This window comes from Artemia franciscana, chromosome 11, assembly GCF_032884065.1.
Source record: "Artemia franciscana chromosome 11, ASM3288406v1, whole genome shotgun sequence".
Taxonomy (NCBI): Eukaryota; Metazoa; Arthropoda; class Branchiopoda; order Anostraca; family Artemiidae; genus Artemia; species Artemia franciscana.
Window position 1 is genome coordinate 5,345,256 of NC_088873.1, and position 21,801 is coordinate 5,367,056.

A 21,801-nucleotide genomic window follows, 5' to 3' on the forward strand; every position below is an offset into this window, starting at 1 on the left:
TCTCTCTCTCTCTCTCTCTCTCTCTCTCTCTCTCTCTCTCCTCTCTCTCCTCTCTCTCTCTCTCTCCTCTCTCTCTCTCTCTCTCTCTCTCTCTCTCTCTCTCTCTCTCTCTCTCTCTCTCTCTCTCTCTCTCTCTCTCTCTCTCTCTCTCTCTCTCTCTCTCTTCCTCCCTTCTTCCCTTCCTCCCTCTTTCTCTCCTTCTTTCTCAGTCGCTTCGTCGTTCTTTCCGATATATGCATGCTGCTATGCAATGACATATCCGGTTTGGGGACGGCTTGGGGCTTTGCGGGTTAGAATCCCCACTCCCCATCCCCCGAAATTTTGTCCGACTCATAAAAACATACTAAAGTTGTGAAAACAGTTTTCCAATGCCTTATAAAGTTTTTTTAACGAAAAATCCCCCCCTCCGGGAACAAAAATCCTGGACACGCCCTTGCTGCTAGGTCAGTTAGAGCTGATAAAAAAAAAAATTAACTAAACAAAAAAAAATAAATATAAAGAAGAAGAGTGCTATGGAGATCTTTTTATTTTTTGTTTGCTGACATCGAAAAGCCAGAAAGTAGCCCAGGGTATTTGCATCATCTGTGTACATCACTATTCCTGAATGGATTTTTCTACTCAAAACATGTTAGCTAAAGTCAAAAATGGCAACTCTTACCAAGCTACTTGCCTCTATCTGGCAACCTACAGAATTGACAAAAAGTCTTAAGACCGTACATAATTTGACAGATGTACCGCTCCAGTCAAACTCCCCATCCGGCACTGTCCTTGGCACGGATTTATTAGAAGGAGCCTATTGACCTTAATAATTATTTTGGAATAAGAACAGCTTGTAGACACTCGGATAACAAAATGAGCTAATGCTTTGGAAAGTTCATTAATACGACTTGTTCTAGAATTGCATCCAACAAGCAAGTGTTCGGCGTTAGAGTTTGTATAATCATTGAATAAGAGCTTTCTCTTAGGTGTACCGCTCCAGTCAAACTCCCGATCCGGCACTGTTCTCGGCACAGATTTAGAGTGCCACCTGCAGGTGGACGTCATCTTGTCTGACACCGAGCGACAGGTGGCAACAAGCAACTTTTCTCTGACAAAATCATCATGGGGGGGGGGGGGAAGATGTCTAAATATGAAAGAAAGGCAAAATTGGCAAGTCCAGCTACGACGCCGAAGCTGAAATAATGACTGAAATTGAAATTAAAAGACTTTCTAAGCAGACTTCTACATAAACTAAATTGACTGTAACCTTCTCGAAGAAGTGGGAAGCTGAAATTATTTTAAAATTCAGTTTAACATTGATTAAGTCCCGAGTGACGTCAAGAAATTAGTTTTGTATTCTCCCAATTATCGCTGGTTCTTTTACTATGTTTATAAACAAAAACAAATCCCTTTTCCATTAGTTGTTATATTTGTTGTGATACACAAGGGGGGTGTAATTTGTACTTTAACATTGATTAAGTCCCGAGTAACGTCAAGAAATTAGTTTTGTATTCTCCCAATTATCGCTGGTTCTTTTACTATGTTTCATAAACAAAAACAAATCCCTTTTCCATTAGTTGTGATACACAAGGGGGGTTGTAATTTGTACTTTAACATTGATTAAGTCCCGAGTAACGTTTATAAACAAATAACGTATAACGTATTATAAACAAAAAACAAATCCCTTTTCCATTAGCTGTTATATCTGTTGTGATACACAAGGGGGTTGTAATTTGTACTTGTTTCTCATTTGAAGCAATTTGAGCTATGGTATAAATTACAATTTTCTAAAATATTGTAATTTTATGCTTGATTTTACTATTTGTTTTAGTAGGACTGAGTGAGTATTTGGAAATGACTAAGATTAAAATAATAAACTTAAATAGGTAAAAAAAAATCTCTATCCATGGCGTATCTTTTTTTGATTTATCCGTTTTTAACTTGACTTTTCTTAATGTCTCTATCCTTTTTTTCTAGACTTTAGCAAACATTTGCTATTTTTATTTGTTGCATTCTTTGGGTGCGTTTCATTTGGTCTGTTGTTCTCCGTTATTTTGTGTATTTTTTTCAATAAATCGTTGCTTTGTTGGAGAGTTTTTACAAATTTAATTACTTGTCATTTATACTCCTCAATTTTGTGGGAAGTAAATGAAAATAAATAAATATTGTAACTAAAAATGGTCCCTCGTTATGTGGAAGCGACGACTCTTCTTCACTTGACAAATTTTTTTGCTAATCTTAAAGTTAATTGTTATATCTACTGGTTCTATTAATTGACATAACATAATATTAAAAATATAATCAATTTTTTGGTAAAAATACTGTATCTTCATATACAAGATGAGAATGAACTCATAAATGAAGCTTTAGTAAACCATAAATGACATTAAAGTGAAATATTGACGCGACTTGTTTTTAAAATTGTTATTTTTGGTTATTATAGGCAGAGGTTCGTCCTTTACTGGAGACCTTGTGTTCTGAATACCGAAGGCCCGATTTTAGTTAGGTTTTATACAAGACCCATGCTTTTAATTTCGCATTTTGTGACTATGATAATGAAGCGAACTTTTTACGCTCGGACCTTAGTAAAACTGTAGTTGGCTTTACTCTAGTCAAGTCAATTGTCGCAGTTCAGGGTTCGAACTCACTACTAGCAAATAGAAACTATAAAAAAATATTGAGAAATTGTACTGAAAAGTATCTAGGGGATCTTTTTTGGCTTCACTATCTAAAAGTAAAAATAGAAACCAGATATTCCAGGGGTGAAGCCACAGCTTTCTCTTTGGGGGGAGACCGTTCCTGGTTCTCTCCCCGTTGCTTTATTTGGACAACCGAGAAAGGAAAGGGTTACAAAAAGTAACTTTTTTGTTAGCATTATTTATCGATTGAAGAATTCATGGCTGCTCTAACTTTGGCAAAACACTAGAAATAATTTCATGCCACCAGCCCTTAGAACACAAGTAAAGAAAACTCAGAACTGAAACCAAACGTCATGGATTGTCTACTTAGCTGTAATTAGCAATTTGAAATTCCAACTTTAGATGTCTTTGGGTCCCCAATTTAGCGAAGTGCATCCTTGATTTTAAATCTCAAAAATTTTATGAAAGAAGGAATGAAATCAATACCGAAGTAACAACCCTCTGCTCAACTACTGTAGTAAGAAACAAGCTACAGCAACTAAAAGTACGTACTATCGTTGTTCGGACCTTATGGCTCTAGTAAAGATCGAACGACGTTATTGTCACTCTTACAATAAATTTTGTCATTTATAATAAAATCCAAGGATAATATAAAAAATCAAACCTTAAAAAAATACAAGAACTAAAACTTCATTTTTATATTATCGTTGGCTTTTTATTAGTAATTTTTATTTTAATATTGTGCACTGGGGACGGTCAAGCAGGTCATGACCGAAATATTAGCATTATAGTCTATGTTTTTCACTGACTCGCATTCCCCTTGTTTCTCTCTTCTTTGTGGTTTTTTGTTTTGTTTTGAAACTGGCGACACTTAGTATTTTGTCAGTGTAACAATAATTAATTTGGTGAGTATAGTTGGTAAAATTTGTGTTATAATAAGTATCTGATCTCAGTTCCTTACAGAAAAATGATTTCAGAGCTTGAAAAAATGCCAAGTGTCGCCACATGTTAGATGGCGCTGAAATTTTTTCTCTCGATACTAGTGCCAGTTTCCACGCTTGTACGTTTTTCTGTGTGTAGCTCAGGAGTATTTCTTCCCAATTCTCATTCGATGATTGACAATTAATTGGACCCCTGCATGAGGATTGAAATATTTAAGTGTCAATCATAGATTGAACCATAGATACGAATAAAGCAGTTAATTATTTTTGCTTTTATAAGTGTCAAATTAATTACTTGCATATCTAACTGTATTTTAACCATTATAATTAAAAATTTTTTTACTAATTTCCTTTCCTTTCCCTCGTTGTAACTTACGTCTATGAAAAAGTATTAACTTACGGCTGTTAAAGTATTCTGTGTTCATAAGCCACTTACTCTATTCGACTCTTCTAGATGGAAAATTCGGTAAATTCTCGAGTTAATTTTGGGCTTATGGAATGTCAAGAATTACTAAGAATAACTTAGGTTCAAAATAGGAACACAGCCAACATTTGAAATATCATTTCGGTATCTGAGAGCAAAATTATCCTTCCCTGTAAGAAAATAAAATTTCGGAGATCTTATGCAATATAGCATGATTTCTCAGCTCTTTGAAATGATCTATGCGGGGACTTAATACCAGTGGCGTAATTTTGTCGAAATCTTGGGGGAGAGAGCAAAGTTGGAGTCAATTTTCCCAAATCAAGTGAACATCACACTGAAAACTGAAAAATGAGCCATAGAGTACCATAAAGATATAGATATACTAAAGAATTCTGACCCTTTTCTGTGGTTACTTCAATTATTTAGGCTTATCTTAGTTTTGATAAGATTTTTGAAGAAACTAAATATCAGCTGGGTGGCAAACTGGGGTTGGGGACCCGGAGTCTGGGAGGGGCATTTGGCTCCCCTGCACTATAGCAAATTACGCCCCTTCTTTGTCCACTTTTGGCTGCGTAACTACGAAAAATTTAGTTATCATCAGCAGTTTTTCAGCAGTTTTCCTGAAAGTGAAATTATCCTATCCCCCTATTTTATCCGTCCTATCCCCTATATTTGCTTTCATTCGGCCAAAAAATGACAATTTCGCTTCGATTTATTGTAGTCTTTTGTTTGCAGGCACGTGAATGTACTGCTGTTCATGGGATGTGTTTCCAAGCCTCAGCTTGCTATTGTAACCCAATGGTGTGAAGGCTCTAGTCTCTATAAGCATCTTCATGTTAATGAAACTAAATTTGAACTATTACAATTAATAGATGTTGCTAGACAAACTGCACAAGGCATGGAGTAAGTGGATTTTTTGTATATTAATATATTAAGTGGTATATTAAGTGGACTTCTTTCTATTCAAGCTTCACTTACTTAGGTAGTATTATTAGTAAAGATGGTGGGAGCAGTGAAGAAACGGGGTAGAATAGCCAAGGCACAGGGTGTTTTTTCACAGTTAAAAAAGGTGAAAGAATTAGAACTGTGTATATATATATATATATATATATATATATATATATATATATATATATATATATATATATATATATGTATATATATATATATATATGTATATATATATATATATATATATATATATATATATATATAAATATATATATATATATAATATATATATATATATATATATATATATATATATATATATATATATATATTATATATATATATATATATATATATATTATATATATATATATATATATATATATATATATATATTTATATATATATATATATATATATATATATATATATATATATTATCCATGTCTGGTTATCAGTAATTTTGAGGTGTTTTTCGCTAATTACTTGGACTACCAAATGAATTAAGTCTAAATACTTTGACAATCGAAAACTCGAATGCGATGGCCGAAAATCATTGGAACGAAAACAAATTAATTTTGAACTGTTATCATTAACAGATGTTGGTAGACAAACTGCCCAAGTAATGGAGTAAATGGAATATTTACGTACCTGATTTCGTTTTTCTCTTCTACTGTTAGTTACTTTCAATTTTAGGTTTTTAACCTTTTGCTTTTTAACTAGATCTTGACAATCACTACAATCTCTGTCTGGTTGTCAATGAATTTGAGGTGTTCCCTCTTTCATTAATTATATCATCTATTAGATCATTTATTCCATTTATCCATATATGCTAATAAAAGCCTGAATATCTTGGCTATACGTCTGGAAGCCTTTATTAACGGGGAAAAACTATACCCAGCATGTAATCTATGCTTTTTACTATGCTTACTGATTTCCCCCTGTGATTCTGAAGAGAAAAAAAACTCAAGTTTGTTATCTGAAAATGTAAAGTGTTGACGCCATGCCGAACTTCGTCATCTTTGCCGTAGCGAACAATCCAGATTGCCGACTAAGACAGATTGTCGAATTTAAACTTTTGAGAAGATACGATGTATAGTGAAAATATAGTGGAAACGGGTATAATATTTTAATTATTGTGGTATCCAAACTATTTACGATGACAAAAGTTAGTTTGTCTTTATTTTAGTATTTGTAAATAGAAAAACATTGAACGAAACTGGGGGTCTTGAGGGGATTTTTGCTGGGCAAGAGGATTGAACAAGAAAAAAAAAGCCAAAAACCAAATAACCAAAAAAGCTATTAATGAAATTTAATCTAGTAACCAAAAAAGCTAGTACCAAAAATCTGATAACCAAAAAAGCTAATAGAGTAACACAAGATTTGTGAGAAGACTCAGCTAAGCTGTTTTCCGAGTGATTTCTCAATACCCTTTCAAGGGTATTAAGCTACTACAAAGGCAATTAACTCAGTGTCACCAATTTGTGAAATGTTTTTTTTTTGTTATTACATCCTCAAAAATTCTTGAACTTAGATTAGGTTAGACTCAAAATTATTTTTGAGCTTACCTTAATTTAATCTGCATTATTTCCAGTTATCAAACTTTGCTGTTTAAAATGTAGAATAAGCGGAATATGAGCCTAAAAAAAGATATATTGCATTTAAGCTTACTAAAAAGGATAATTAATCAAAAAAGCTAATAATTGTTCTGTAAACTGCAGTCCTGCATCTCTCTTGAATTTGAAAAGCTCTTTTTAATTTTACTACACATCGCTGTATTACTTGTGACCCTATTCAAAGAGTATGGGTAACTGATCAGAGCGAAAACTGGTGGTAGTGTCGACAAAAAAAAAACTACCAACATCTAGCGTTTAGTGGCACTTGACATTTTTCAAGTTCTGTAGTGTTTTTTTTTGTCAGGAAGTGATATTAGAACGCTTATTACTACCCTAATTTTACCAAATACACTAATTAAATTAATTGCCGTTATATTTACACTGAAAGAAAGTGCCAAGTGTCGCCAAATGCTAGATGGTGTTGATAGTTTTTTGTAGACACTAGTGCCAATTTCCAATCTTATAAAATTACCCATACTTTTTGGCCCATTTACTATAGTTATTTTTACTGTTATAATGCAGATGGGTAACACTATACATGCCTTTGGCAGTAAATTGTTTTTCAATTTTTCAAGAAGCCATATTAAAGCCCTGAATATCCCGTTATTTCCAGTTTACTGTCTCCATCGGTCCACACCCCCCACTGAGAAGAAACATTTTTTTAGACAATCGGAAGGATTAAAGCTTTATGGGTGGGGGGGGGGGGGTAAAAGATTTTAAAGGGGCTAGAGTGAAGTCTAAGCAGGGGACTTTGATTTAGCTACACTGAAGATTAAATGACTGAATTACATGAGCTTCTGGATCAGTCACTAGGGACAACAAAAATCGCTCTTTGGGTGGATGTTCTTTGCTATTTTAAAGAAATTCGTTGAGCGAGGTAAATTGGACTTTATGCAATCGAGCTAAAATATTGAATCTTTTAAACTTTTATAGTCTTATTCTCCTAATTGATCTACCCATCTTCAAAATATAAGACAGTTTTTCTGGAAAGCAGTTATTTACCTTGGGCTTGATCGAAGTAGAACTATAGCAAAGACATTTTGCCTCCAATTTCGCCCCTTTAAATTAATAAATGGTAAATAGATTTGAGCTAAAACATAGTCCTAATGACCATGATTAAAGGAAGGCAAATTGTTCATTGAGTATTCTTTTTTCAGTTATTTACATGCCAAAAATATTATCCATAGAGATCTGAAGAGCAATAATATTTTCCTGCACGATGATTGGACAGTTAAGATAGGCGATTTTGGTCTAGCGACTGTGAAGACTAGATGGGGCCGGATCACACCAGTTTCAGCAGCCTTCAGGTTCGTTTTTCTTTTAAGTAATGAGTAATGCCTATTTAAAACCAACGGACTTATTTCAAGCAACTCACCTTTTTTCTGTAGAAAAAAGTTTTTTTTTTTATAAAGAAATTAACAAATAACTCGAAGTTTTTGCTAGTAGACAGATCACGGATGCGTGTTAATTTTTTTTTTTCAGGGGTGATCGTATCGACCCAGTGGTCCTCGAATGTCGCGAGAGGGCTCATTCTAACGGAAATTAAAAGTTCTAGTGCCCTTTTTAAGTGACCAAAAAAATTGGAGGGCACCTAGGGCCCCTCCCACGTTCATTTTTTCTCAAAGTCACTGGATCAAAATTAGATAGCCATTTTGTTCAGCATAGTTGAAAAACCTAATAACTATGTCTTTAGGGACGGCTTAATCCCCCACAGTCCCAAGGGAGGGGCTGCAAGTTACAAACTTTCACCAGTTTTTACTGTTTTAAAAAGTAGAGTTGAGAGAAAGATTCAAACTTTAGCGTAAAGAGTGGGCGTTAAGGAGGGAACGGCCCCTTTCATATACGGAGTAATTTCTGTTCGTTTTAAGTTTAATGTCGCTCCTTACTTTCAGTTTAAAAAAACTTGTTTTTTTTATTTAATTACCAAATAGGGGTTACCAAAAAAAGAAAATTAACCAAGATTTATCGTTTTGGAGGAACAATATATTGAAAAGCTGTCAGATGAGGAAAACACCTATGTTTGACTTTCCTGTCCTTATTCTAGTGTCAACTCATCAACCACCTTGGATAGGAATGTACATTTCCGCAAATTTCCACAGCTGCATAATTCTAACGCAAAGGACAAAAAATCTGTACATGTTTTTCATGGTGATAACTCCAAGTTAATCTCTTATATGCCAGCATATAGTTCCAAAAACATCACAAGGATGTTTTTTAATTTCCTTAAAACACTTAGTAATGTTGAACTGCTGGTTTGGGATCTTACGTCCATTGATCTATGCATGCCAAACGATGAGGCAATGGCAGAGGTAGATAAACTCACCTTTGATTATTTGGCATTATTCAAGATTATGAGAGTAATCAAGCATAGAAGCAGAAGAATATGCATGAACTTTAAAAGCTTTGAATATGAATCTAGTATCTTCATCCCTCATTTTTAAAGACACTGAAAATATTATGATATTTATTGGAAAATGGAAGCAGTTATTTCGCAAAACTGTCTTCTGAAAATCCTAATACATGGAAGGCTCTGAACATACGTTTTTGTTTTGTTCCATCTATTGATTATATGGCTCAATTGGCCTTGATTCTGAGGGTGAGAAAATTGCAAAATGGGATATTTACCGAGATTTAGCATTGGAGACAAAATATATTGACAAAGCTATTAGAGCAACCATCAGCAACCATCTCATATGCTTCATCAATGGTTTTGGTGAAATAAGAAAGTGATGAACAAGTAGAGGATGAAATACCACTGAACAACACTGAGGAGAAAACCCAAGATATTTCGAAAAAGCTACTAGGGCAGCCATCTGCAGTATCTCAAACCCAAAAGAATGAAAATATTCAAGTTAGACCAATTTGTTCAAACCAAATTCCGGTACCTCCCTTTCCAAGTAAGGAAAAAGTTCAGTCAAAAAGTGTCCTGTGTTTTCTGAAATGGAAGAACGAAATAAAAATGGATGAACGTTTTTGAAAAAAAAAATGTGACAATGTTCACACATTTTCGTAGCACCAAAATTCTAAGGTTATTGAGCTGAAGAATGATCCAAACTATCAATCATCTTTCGGTACTTCAGCTGATAAGTCTGATGCACTAGAGCACAGGCCATCATCACCTATTGTCATAAAACTCGATTCTAATGTGGAAATGCTAGAAAATGACGATCTGTCACTGTCGTCATCAGTGGTTTTGGTGAAATTAGAAAGTGATGAGCAAGTATATGATAAAATACCACTGAACGACATTGAGGAGAAAGCCCAAGATATTTCGAAAAAGCTACTAGGGAAGCCATCTGCAGTATCTGAAACCCGAAAGAATGAAAATATTCAAGTTAGACCAATTAGTTCAAACCAAATTCCGATACCTCCCTTTTCAAGTGAGGAAGAGGTTCAGTCAAAAAGTTCCATTGTATTTTCTTAAATGGTAGAAGAAAGTGCAAATGAAAGAAGGTCTTTGAAAAAGAAATGTGACAATATTCACACATTTTCGCAACACCAAAATTCTAAGGTTGTTGACCTGGAGAATGATCCCAAAGATCAATCAGTTTTCGGTACTTCAGGAATCAATTGCATTTTTCCAAAACACATGGACTTGCAAACACTCAAAAATGAATCTGTTTCTTAAAATTTTAACGCTCCTAACCATGTTTCTTCTGGGATAGTTCCAGCCTCAGGTCTTATGTGCTTGATAATATAGGTGATAAATCTGAAACACTAGTGCACAGGCCATCACCTATTGTCATAAAACTCGATTCTAATGTGGAAATGTTAGAAAATGATGATCTGTCACTGTTGTCATATTGGCCATCAATGGTTTTGGTGAAATTAGAAAGTGATGAGCAAGTAGAGGATAAAATACAACTGAACGACATTGAGGAGAAAACCCAAGACAACGCAAAGTTACTTCAAAAAGACTAGGAAGGGAAATTGCAACCCTTAAAGAATAACAAATCTGAAAAATTACTGAAAATAGGAAAAAGGGCTTTGTACCCGTAAATGTTGTCTTAGTTGTATTATGAGATTGTGGGTTTTTAGGTTAGTTAAGGCTAAAGTTAAATTCAGTTAGGTCAGGATTGGGTTGGGCGGGTGGTTAGACTAGGCTTAGTTAGGCTAGGTTAGGTTAAGTTAGTTTAGGTTGGGTTAAATTAGGCTAAGTCAGGCGTGTATTATAAGTCAGCGTAAATTAGGCCAAGTTAGATGTGTGTGTGTGATGTTGTCTTAGCTGTATTATTTATTATGTTTCTGTATCAATTAACCCCCCTGCAAGCTCACTTGTAGATGTCGTCTTAGTTTTATTATTTGTTATATTAAAGAACGATTATGTTAAATTATATTAAAGTAGCTGAAGTATTAAAATAAAATACTATATGCCTGATGATGGAATACGCTTCTCTTCTGACAAGATAAACGTAGTTGCAGCAGGAGATGCAACCTAGTGCAAGACAAAAACAATATCCTATCAAAAAGAATAGCCCAAATCTCCTAAAAATGGTGTTAGTTAAACATTTAGGTTGCAGTGGTAGATAGCAGCCTAGTAAGAGACGATGACGTCTCCCATAGTAAAAACTACAATTGCCTATAACTCCTAAAAATAGGGTCAAATCAAAACAAGAAGTGCCGCCTTGTCTGAAACCCCTATATAGAAAACTTACAGTCTCTTCGCTTGAACAACAAGAATTTCCATTGGAAAATCCATATTGCATTTTATATTACTGTATGTAGCCTACATGCTTTTTATAATGCTCAAAAGCATATCCTTAATTGGCAAAAAGCTGCATATTCGTATGCAAGATGATGTTAAATTGATATTATAGCAATTAGTCTTCATTTTCTTGCCAAAACATAAATTTGTTGCATAATCACGCATATGATGATTTAGTCTTTGTCCCAAATTGCATTTTAATTTAAAATTTTAGTTACTATGGGCTAGAGTTCGTTCTTTACTATAATTTTTCCAAACATGGTTTTCAAATTTTGGCTACTATTGGCTGTGATTCGTCTTTTACTAGGTTGTAGCTAGAGCTGCAGCCATGACACAGGAAACAGCCCGTGACTCTTAGTCTGAATAGTAAAAGATGTTTCCTGTCAAAAGATAAATGTGCTGCATCATCGTGCATATCATGATTTAGTTTTGTGAAAAATTGCTTTTAATTTTAACATTTCTGTTACTATGGGCTAGAATTTGTTCTATAGTATAAAGTACTATGGAACTTGTTCGTCTTTTACTAACTTGCAGCTACCGCTGCAATCACGGTTTAATATTTCAGTTAATTAATATTTCAGTGACCTTTGGAGGTCAGTCTTTATTGTATCTTTTTATTTGAAATTGAAGTGTTGCAAAAATAGAATACTTCTACAGCCTTCACCCAAGAAAACTTTCACGGCTCTTTCTCCCTCCCCTACCAACCCCCCGAAAAAGGATCAATGAACGTATTCTGGATCTTATCACATTAAGACCCGTTCACATGGTCATCCGTTCACCCATTCACAGCCTAAATTTCTAGGTTATGTTTACCGTGAGCGAGGTCGTGGCTTGGGGAGCCGCCTTGGGGTAGAAATAAAGGTTTTGATTACTGGACGTCAACATAAATAAGTAAGATCCGTAAGTTCAAATACAGATAAGTTCTATTAAAGTATCTTACTGGTTAAAATAGGTTCTAATTATAATATATTACCACAAGTTCCAAATGCAGCAAGATGCCCTTAAGCCTCTAAAACCGTACTGCTAATAATGATGTTTCTTCATTCCCATTTCTTATTATTTATTATTTTCGTATTATGTAATATATATTTCTGAAAATATTATTAATAAGCAGGACTTCTTTGGCAAAACGAACACACAAACAAAGAAAACAAAGAGCCCAAACAGTCGTTTTACCCCCCCCCCCCCCCCTTTCAAGATTTAAACTGCATGAAACCAGTTTACCTTTAACAACTTCTCTTTGCCTGAAAACCTGAAATTGTGGATATATAATTGAGTAATACAATCTCCTTTGTGAAGCCAAGGGATATGCCCACTTCATGCTTAAAACTTGTATGACCCCCATCCAAAGATTTAAACTGTGTGAAACCTGTACCTTAACAATTTCTCTTTGCCTAGGATCGATACTATGGATGGCACCAGAGGTCATTCGCATGGCTGATGAAAATCCCTATAGTTTTCAGTCTGACGTTTACGCATATGGCATTGTCCTCTATGAGCTGTTATCTGGAGCACTACCCTATTCCCTAATTAATAACCGTGATCAGGTAATCGTTATGTTGGATTTATCGTTATGTTATACCAGATATATTTGTTGAAGTGACTGTGGGTTTCCACGTTAATAAAATTGTTATGATTAAGGTTGGCAGTCGGGCTGGTTCTTTGTCGAATCAGGAGTAAAGTTGGACCGGGTCTAATTCCCAGTTATGCTGATATTTTGACCGATTTTTGCAGTTCCTGAGAAGAAAAGTGAAAACAGTGCCTTTAAATATACGAAAAAGATGTGGTAACGAAGACACTGATCTTCATGGGTGAATCCAGGATTTTTGCTCGGGAGGGTTATTTGTTCAGCGAGAGGGGAGGGGGACAAAAACTTTAAAAACGCATCAACAATTTCTTTATATGCATTTTTTTTGTTTCTTTTTTACGACTGGGATATAATTTTCGGGAGAGAAGGGGGGAATCAAACCCGGTACCCCCACCCCCTCCTGGATAGTGTCTTACTGATCTTGGCTTTTCTTTGTTTTATCCTATTTTATCAATTTTATTCGTTACGACTTGTGTGAAAATAAAAGCATATCTACTTCTGGGCTGTTTTTGTTTTGGGTTTTTTCAGTCTTAACGACATGTAAAATAATCCCTCTGCAGTTCTCTGAAGAGACACTCTACAGTTCTCTGAAGAGGTAATAAAAATAATAGTTCACAAAGAGCGATGTTAGACTCAACTCCAAATGAGCAGGAATCCCCTCAACCACGATACTTAGTCCAAACGATATGGCTATGTTTTCACCCTATATAATACTTCCTGTTTAAGATTAAGTATTAGTGAACTGAGGTTCGGTCATCGAAAAAAGACCAGTTTTTTTTTTTAATCTCCTTCACAAAACAACTTAAATTCCATTTTATTCGGCAGATCTGTTTGGTATATTTATGCCGAAAAATAATTTTGTGGTATCGGTAATCAAATTCAATTATGTGTTTTCTAAATTATTTAGTACACACACTTATCTTTTCCGAAATTTATTAAAAATATTCCGATTATATACGACGTCATTCAAATGAAAAATGGGTACTTGTTAATTATTCAGAACACGCTCAAGTTCTTGATCTAAATGTAAGGTCTGAGAAAGCCAGTTTCATAGCCGCTAAGACAAGTGGCGGGTGACAGAATGCATTGGACTTGTATAATTTGGGCTATATATTTGCATATTAGGGGGGGGGGTAAAGCAGAGCGGGTTTGCATGCAAGATGTGTTAGCTACAATTATGAAGTAAGAATTGTTTTCTAATTTCATGCTTTTCAAATACTTTACCCCCTCCCTCCCTTATATGCAAATATATATCCAAGTACCGAAATTTTCTTTTTCAAAATTAAGCCCCTCTGGCGATTTTTTTTCTAAGTTATGACCTATCTAGATCGTTTTTTCACTCCTGAAAATTGTAATTTGTAAATTTAGTTTTAATATCGCTTCTTACTTTCATTTGGAGAAACTTCTTTTTGTGCTTTTTTGATTTCTCTTCTTTCAAAATGTCCAGGTCTATCCAAGACTTTTTAGTTTTGGTAAATGTCTAGTTTCGTCAAAAGCTGTCTAAACTGGTTCCATAATATAGTACTTAGAAACGCTAATTCTAGGAGCGCATCTATTTCTGGTTGACCCTCCTTCTCAATGGGGCAAACTAAAAATGTGTAAAGTGGGCTTGCTTACAGGTAACATTACCTATAGAGCGAAGCGTATTAGTCCATGGCCCCGCGGGCAGCGGGACGAGGTCTGTATTCTATATTTATTTGATAAACCTCGTTTGAGTTTTTTTTTCTTTTTTTTAGTTTTATCACTCTTTGTTGAATAAATATCGAATACAGACCTCGCCCCGCTGCCCGCGGGGCTCATGGACTAATTCGCTCCGCTCTATAGGTAATTAAATAAAAATTATTTTTTTAAACTGAAAGTAAGGAGCGACATTAAAACTTAAAACGAACAGAAATTACTCCGTGTATGAAAGGGGCTGTTCCTCCCTCAACGTCCCGCTCTTTACGCCAAAGTTTTACTCTTTCTCTCAATTCTACTTTATTAAGCAGTAAATAACTTTAGCGTAAAGAGCGGGGTGTTGAGGGAGGCACTGCCTCTTTCATACACGGAGGAATTTCTGTTTGTTTTTAAGTTTTAATGTCGCTCCTTGCTTTCAGTTATAAAAAACTTGTTTTTTTTATTTAATTTCTGAACGTTTTTGAATTAATGCATGTTTTTATTTTGGCTCTCGAAATGAATAATTAAAACGAAATTTGCGTATTGTTATTATTAATTTTGCTAAATGCTTTCTCTTAGTTTTGATCAGACGATTTTGAGAAAAAGGGTGGGAGAGGAGGCCTAGTTGCCCTCCAATTTTTCGGTTACTTAGAAAGGCAACTAGAATGTTTAATTTTAAACGAACGTTTTTATTAGTAAAAAATATACATAACTTACAAATTAACTTACGTAACGAACTTCTATACGTATATTTTTATTATGTATATGAGGGGGTTTGCCCCCTCGTTAATACCTCACTCTTTACGCTAAAGCTTCTAATTTTCTCCCAACTCTTTAAGATTGACCCCTGAATCACAAAGGCTGTAGAATAAATAGTTGAAATTACTAAAAATACTTTAGCGTAAAGAGCGAGCTATTTAGGAAGAGATGGACTCCCCATATGCGTAGTAATCTCTGTTCGTTTTAAATTGTAATGCTGGTTCCTTACTTTCAGTTGAAAAACTTTTTCACGTTTATTTTTTCATTGTTTTTTTTTTAATAATGCTAGGAAATCCTTCGTCCCCTTCATGGAATTCCTCTTCTCCCATGACAAATTCCTCCAATGGAAGATCCTCCCACATAGCCCCCTTCCCTCAACCCCCCCCCCCCAACACAAAAAATCATCCTGAAAAGGTTTTTACACTTCGAAATAATCATTACTGTATATACACGCTGGTCAAAGTTTGTAACTTGCAGCCCCTCCCCTAACAAACAAATACAACGTAGAAACAATAGGGAAAGTTTTTTCAAGACAATGGAAATTATTTATGTAGATATTTCGGCCCTATGTCCAAGGGCCGTCTTCAGCACAATACAATACTATATATATATATAAAAGAACTTACATCAAATTGTGAGAATTAAAACTGAATATAAAAACACTTATTAAAACAATTTTTTTTTAAAAATATAGCCCTAGCATCCTTACTTCAGCGAAGTTCAACCAGGACTGGCGAAAAGAATGAAATGAAGAAATATAAACTCATTCAAACTAAAGAGAATAAAATGATTAGATGCAATTTCTTAAAGCTAATCTTGCTTGTTTAGCAGCCTGTCTCAAAGGCCTTTTCGTAGTTGGTTCAGTACTATTATAAATTGGTTTAGTAAAATATTTTGTTAGATCATTTTTAATTAAATTTGAGTATAAAGAATTTAGTGAGTATTCCCCCAAGTCCCTGTTCAAAGAAATATTTTTATTGATTTTGAGATTAAGGAACGCCTCTATAAAAAATTAGAGGGCTTACGAAATGAATCTTCGATGAGAAACCGTATTTATTCTCCAAGATTCACTCCTGGGCCTGCTATCGTTAACCTCTCTTCTAAAACATTGGAACCCCAGGAAATCGAAACACTAGAAAAAGGTCCAAAATTTTCTTTTCTACCGAAACAGGTTCCTGTGGCAGATATAGTTTCCTCTCTAGAGTCCGCTTTGCATAAACACTATCCTTCTGTCTCTAACCCGGATGAAGTTAGATCGGGTCTAATAAATATCCTCTATAATAGCCAAAAAAAGTTTAAGCCTCCTACTAATTCCACACCGGAAAATCTGCATGACATAAAAATACTATCTAATCTCCGAAAAGATCCTTCTATTATAATAACTAAAGCAGACAAAAGCAATTCACTTGTTGTCATGAATACAACAGACTATGACAACAAAATTTTTTCGCATTTAAATGACACAATTACATATCAAACAATAACTCATGATCCTACTGATCAGTTCACTAATAATATTATAAATGAATTAAAGCAGCTAAAACAAAATGGTAAAATCACCCCACAACTATACAATAAATTTTTTCCCCGTGGTAGTTTCTGTCCTAAACTCCACGGTTTACCAAAAATACATAAACAGGGTATTCCCTTAAGACCTATTGTGGCTTGTACTAAAGCTCCCGCTGCCAATATTGGAAAATGGCTTTGTGCAGCTTTCAAACCTTTATTGTATTCTCAAAATTCCTATATTCATAACTCGGCAGATTTGATTAAAAAACTTAGCAACACAAGTATTTCAGAAAACACAATAGTTAGTAGTTTCGACATTGTTTCCATGTACACAAATATAGATGTAACTATTTCAGAGGAATTATTAAAAAACAAAATAGAAGAAAATTACCACTTGATCGAGACTTCAGCGACAGGAATTGATTGTGAAGTTTTAATGACTCTTGTTAAAATTTGTAATAAGTTTTCTATGTATTTTCAATTTCGCGATTCTTTTTATCAGCAAAAAAATGGATTACCCATGGGGGCACCTTTATCCGGGCTACTAGCAAATATTTACGTCGAGAATCTTGAGAATTGGGCATTGAATTCTTATTTTCTAAAACATGTCTATTGGGGTCGTTATATGGATGACGTAATTTCACTTTGGAATTATGGGGAAGCTGAACTTCGGGGCTTCTTAGATCATCTTAACACTTATGACCGAAATTTGCAGTTCACCCTTGAAGTTGAAATTGAAAATAAACTACCGTTTTTAGATGTATTAATTATTCGTAAAGCTGATGAACTGGATTTTACTATATATCGAAAGCCAACACAAAACAATAGATATCTTCACTTTAATTCAAATCACCCCCCACAAGTTAAAAGAGCTGTTGTAATTTCCCTCATTGATCGTGCCCTAAATATTTGCTCCCATTCATATATAAATGCAGAAATAAATTTTATCAGAGATATTCTTTTTGGTAATGGATACCCCATTCCTTTTGTAAATAAAATAATTAGCCGTAGAATAAAAAGACATTCTTGTAAAATCGAAGAAGATACTTCACAATGTGAGGCTATTGATAAGCCCTCAAATATTGTCTATCTTCCGTATATCCCAAAGATTACAACAAAATTAAAAAATATTTGCACAAAAAATAATCTGTACGTAGTTTTTACTAACAATTTTAAAATCATCAATTTCTTAAATTCGGGTAAAGATAAGACCCCAGTTACTCGCCAAAGAGGGGTCTATCAAATACCCTGTGATTGCGGAAAATACTATGTCGGCAGGACCCATCAGAATCTAGACAAAAGGTTACATCAGCATAAAAATGACATAGACAAGGCCTTAATTTCAAATGGTTCCAACAATTCCTTTGATTCTGCTCTAGGTTGGCATATTTTTAATAATCCGTCCCACATGATACTTTTTGAAAACTCTTCACTCATTAGTAATGATTTGGGAATAAAACAGGTGGTTCGAGAATCAATTGAAATTAATCTCAAAATCAATAAAAATATTTCTTTGAACAGGGACTTGGGGGAATACTCACTAAATTCTTTATACTCAAATTTAATTAAAAATGATCTAACAAAATATTTTACTAAACCAATTTATAATAGTACTGAACCAACTACGAAAAGGCCTTTGAGACAGGCTGCTAAACAAGCAAGATTAGCTTTAAGAAATTGCATCTAATCATTTTATTCTCTTTAGTTTGAATGAGTTTATATTTCTTCATTTCATTCTTTTCGCCAGTCCTGGTTGAACTTCGCTGAAGTAAGGATGCTAGGGCTATATTTTTTAAAAAAAATTGTTTTAATAAGTGTTTTTATATTCAGTTTTAATTCTCACAATTTGATGTAAGTTCTTTTATATATATATATAGTATTGTATTGTGCTGAAGACGGCCCTTGGACATAGGGCCGAAATATCTACATAAATAATTTCCATTGTCTTGAAAAAACTTTCCCTATTGTTTCTACGTTGTATTTGTTTGTTATGGAAAGGCAGTGTGGTCTTCGTCGCTATTTTCGTCTAGCTTATGGGGAGCAGTTGACCTATGATATCTTTTATTTTATTAGTCTAGGTAAAAAACATGCTAATATTATCAATCAACAAAAATTTTTAGAATCCTGTAGAAAGGAAAACCTTATTCCCAAGTCTTTAAGATATAAATTACATTTAAATACCCGAAAAGAAGCGCAATTTGCCCATACACTACAGTTAAAAACCCTAGTCCATATTATTAAGGACAAAAAACAGAAACGACATACTATTTCTTCAGAGAGAAAATCGTTGGAAACTTTTTTGCTGGAAAACCTGTCCACCGTTGATTTTGCTCAAGTTGTTAGATTAGAAAGGAATTTGTTTAGCCATGATTTTCGCTTGTCCAAGGAACGCCTCTATAAAAAATTAGAGGGCTTACGAAATGAATCTTCGATGAGAAACCGTATTTATTCTCCAAGATTCACTCCTGGGCCTGCTATCGTTAACCTCTCTTCTAAAACATTGGAACCCCAGGAAATCGAAACACTAGAAAAAGGTCCAAAATTTTCTTTTCTACCGAAACAGGTTCCTGTGGCAGATATAGTTTCCTCTCTAGAGTCCGCTTTGCATAAACACTATCCTTCTGTCTCTAACCCGGATGAAGTTAGATCGGGTCTAATAAATATCCTCTATAATAGCCAAAAAAAGTTTAAGCCTCCTACTAATTCCACACCGGAAAATCTGCATGACATAAAAATACTATCTAATCTCCGAAAAGATCCTTCTATTATAATAACTAAAGCAGACAAAAGCAATTCACTTGTTGTCATGAATACAACAGACTATGACAACAAAATTTTTTCGCATTTAAATGACACAATTACATATCAAACAATAACTCATGATCCTACTGATCAGTTCACTAATAATATTATAAATGAATTAAAGCAGCTAAAACAAAATGGTAAAATCACCCCACAACTATACAATAAATTTTTTCCCCGTGGTAGTTTCTGTCCTAAACTCTACGGTTTACCAAAAATACATAAACAGGGTATTCCCTTAAGACCTATTGTGGCTTGTACTAAAGCTCCCGCTGCCAATATTGGAAAATGGCTTTGTGCAGCTTTCAAACCTTTATTGTATTGTCAAAATTCCTATATTCATAACTCGGCAGATTTGATTAAAAAACTTAGCAACACAAGTATTTCAGAAAACACAATAGTTAGTAGTTTCGACATTGTTTCCATGTACACAAATATAGATGTAACTATTTCAGAGGAATTATTAAAAAACAAAATAGAAGAAAATTACCACTTGATCGAGACTTCAGCGACAGGAATTGATTGTGAAGTTTTAATGACTCTTGTTAAAATTTGTAATAAGTTTTCTATGTATTTTCAATTTCGCGATTCTTTTTATCAGCAAAAAAATGGATTACCCATGGGGGCACCTTTATCCGGGCTACTAGCAAATATTTACGTCGAGAATCTTGAGAATTGGGCATTGAATTCTTATTTTCTAAAACATGTCTATTGGGGTCGTTATATGGATGACGTAATTTCACTTTGGAATTATGGGGAAGCTGAACTTCGGGGCTTCTTAGATCATCTTAACACTTATGACCGAAATTTGCAGTTCACCCTTGAAGTTGAAATTGAAAATAAACTACCGTTTTTAGATGTATTAATTATTCGTAAAGCTGATGAACTGGATTTTACTATATACCGAAAGCCAACACAAAACAATAGATATCTTCACTTTAATTCAAATCACCCCCCACAAGTTAAAAGAGCTGTTGTAATTTCCCTCATTGATCGTGCCCTAAATATTTGCTCCCATTCATATATAAATGCAGAAATAAATTTTATCAGAGATATTCTTTTTGGTAATGGATACCCCATTCCTTTTGTAAATAAAATAATTAGCCGTAGAATAAAAAGACATTCTTGTAAAATCGAAGAAGATACTTCACAATGTGAGGCTATTGATAAGCCCTCAAATATTGTCTATCTTCCGTATATCCCAAAGATTACAACAAAATTAAAAAATATTTGCACAAAAAATAATCTGTATGTAGTTTTTACTAACAATTTTAAAATCATCAATTTCTTAAATTCGGGTAAAGATAAGACCCCAGTTACTCGCCAAAGAGGGGTCTATCAAATACCCTGTGATTGCGGAAAATACTATGTCGGCAGGACCCATCAGAATCTAGACAAAAGGTTACATCAGCATAAAAATGACATAGACAAGGCCTTAATTTCAAATGGTTCCAACAATTCCTTTGATTCTGCTCTAGGTTGGCATATTTTTAATAATCCGTCCCACATGATACTTTTTGAAAACTCTTCACTCATTAGTAATGATTTGGGAATAAAACAGGTGGTTCGAGAATCAATTGAAATTAATCTCAAAATCAATAAAAATATTTCTTTGAACAGGGACTTGGGGGAATACTCACTAAATTCTTTATACTCAAATTTAATTAAAAATGATCTAACAAAATATTTTACTAAACCAATTTATAATAGTACTGAACCAACTACGAAAAGGCCTTTGAGACAGGCTGCTAAACAAGCAAGATTAGCTTTAAGAAATTGCATCTAATCATTTTATTCTCTTTAGTTTGAATGAGTTTATATTTCTTCATTTCATTCTTTTCGCCAGTCCTGGTTGAACTTCGCTGAAGTAAGGATGCTAGGGCTATATTTTTAAAAAAAAATTGTTTTAATAAGTGTTTTTATATTCAGTTTTAATTCTCACAATTTGATGTAAGTTCTTTTATATATATATATAGTATTGTATTGTGCTGAAGACGGCCCTTGGACATAGGGCCGAAATATCTACATAAATAATTTCCATTGTCTTGAAAAAACTTTCCCTATTGTTTCTACGTTGTATTTGTTTGTTATGGAAAGGCAGTGTGGTCTTCGTCGCTATTTTTAGCCCCTCCCCTGGGGACTGTGGGGGAGTAAGTCAGCCCCGAAGACATAGTTATTATATTTTTCGACTATGCTGAACAAAATGGCTTTCTCGAAATTTTGATCCGTTGA

The 21,801-nt window shown here is 34.2% G+C and overlaps 1 protein-coding gene across 1 annotated transcript in view; it reads left to right on the top strand.

The window, feature by feature from the left end:
* Window positions 1-21,801, top strand: part of LOC136032724 (raf homolog serine/threonine-protein kinase Raf-like) — a 116,817-nt gene that overhangs the window by 76,263 nt on the left and 18,753 nt on the right. The window contains 4 exon segments of the mRNA XM_065713041.1: window positions 4,719-4,886; window positions 7,708-7,830; window positions 7,832-7,857; window positions 12,654-12,802. Coding sequence (XP_065569113.1) covers window positions 4,719-4,886; window positions 7,708-7,830; window positions 7,832-7,857; window positions 12,654-12,802 — 466 coding nt within the window.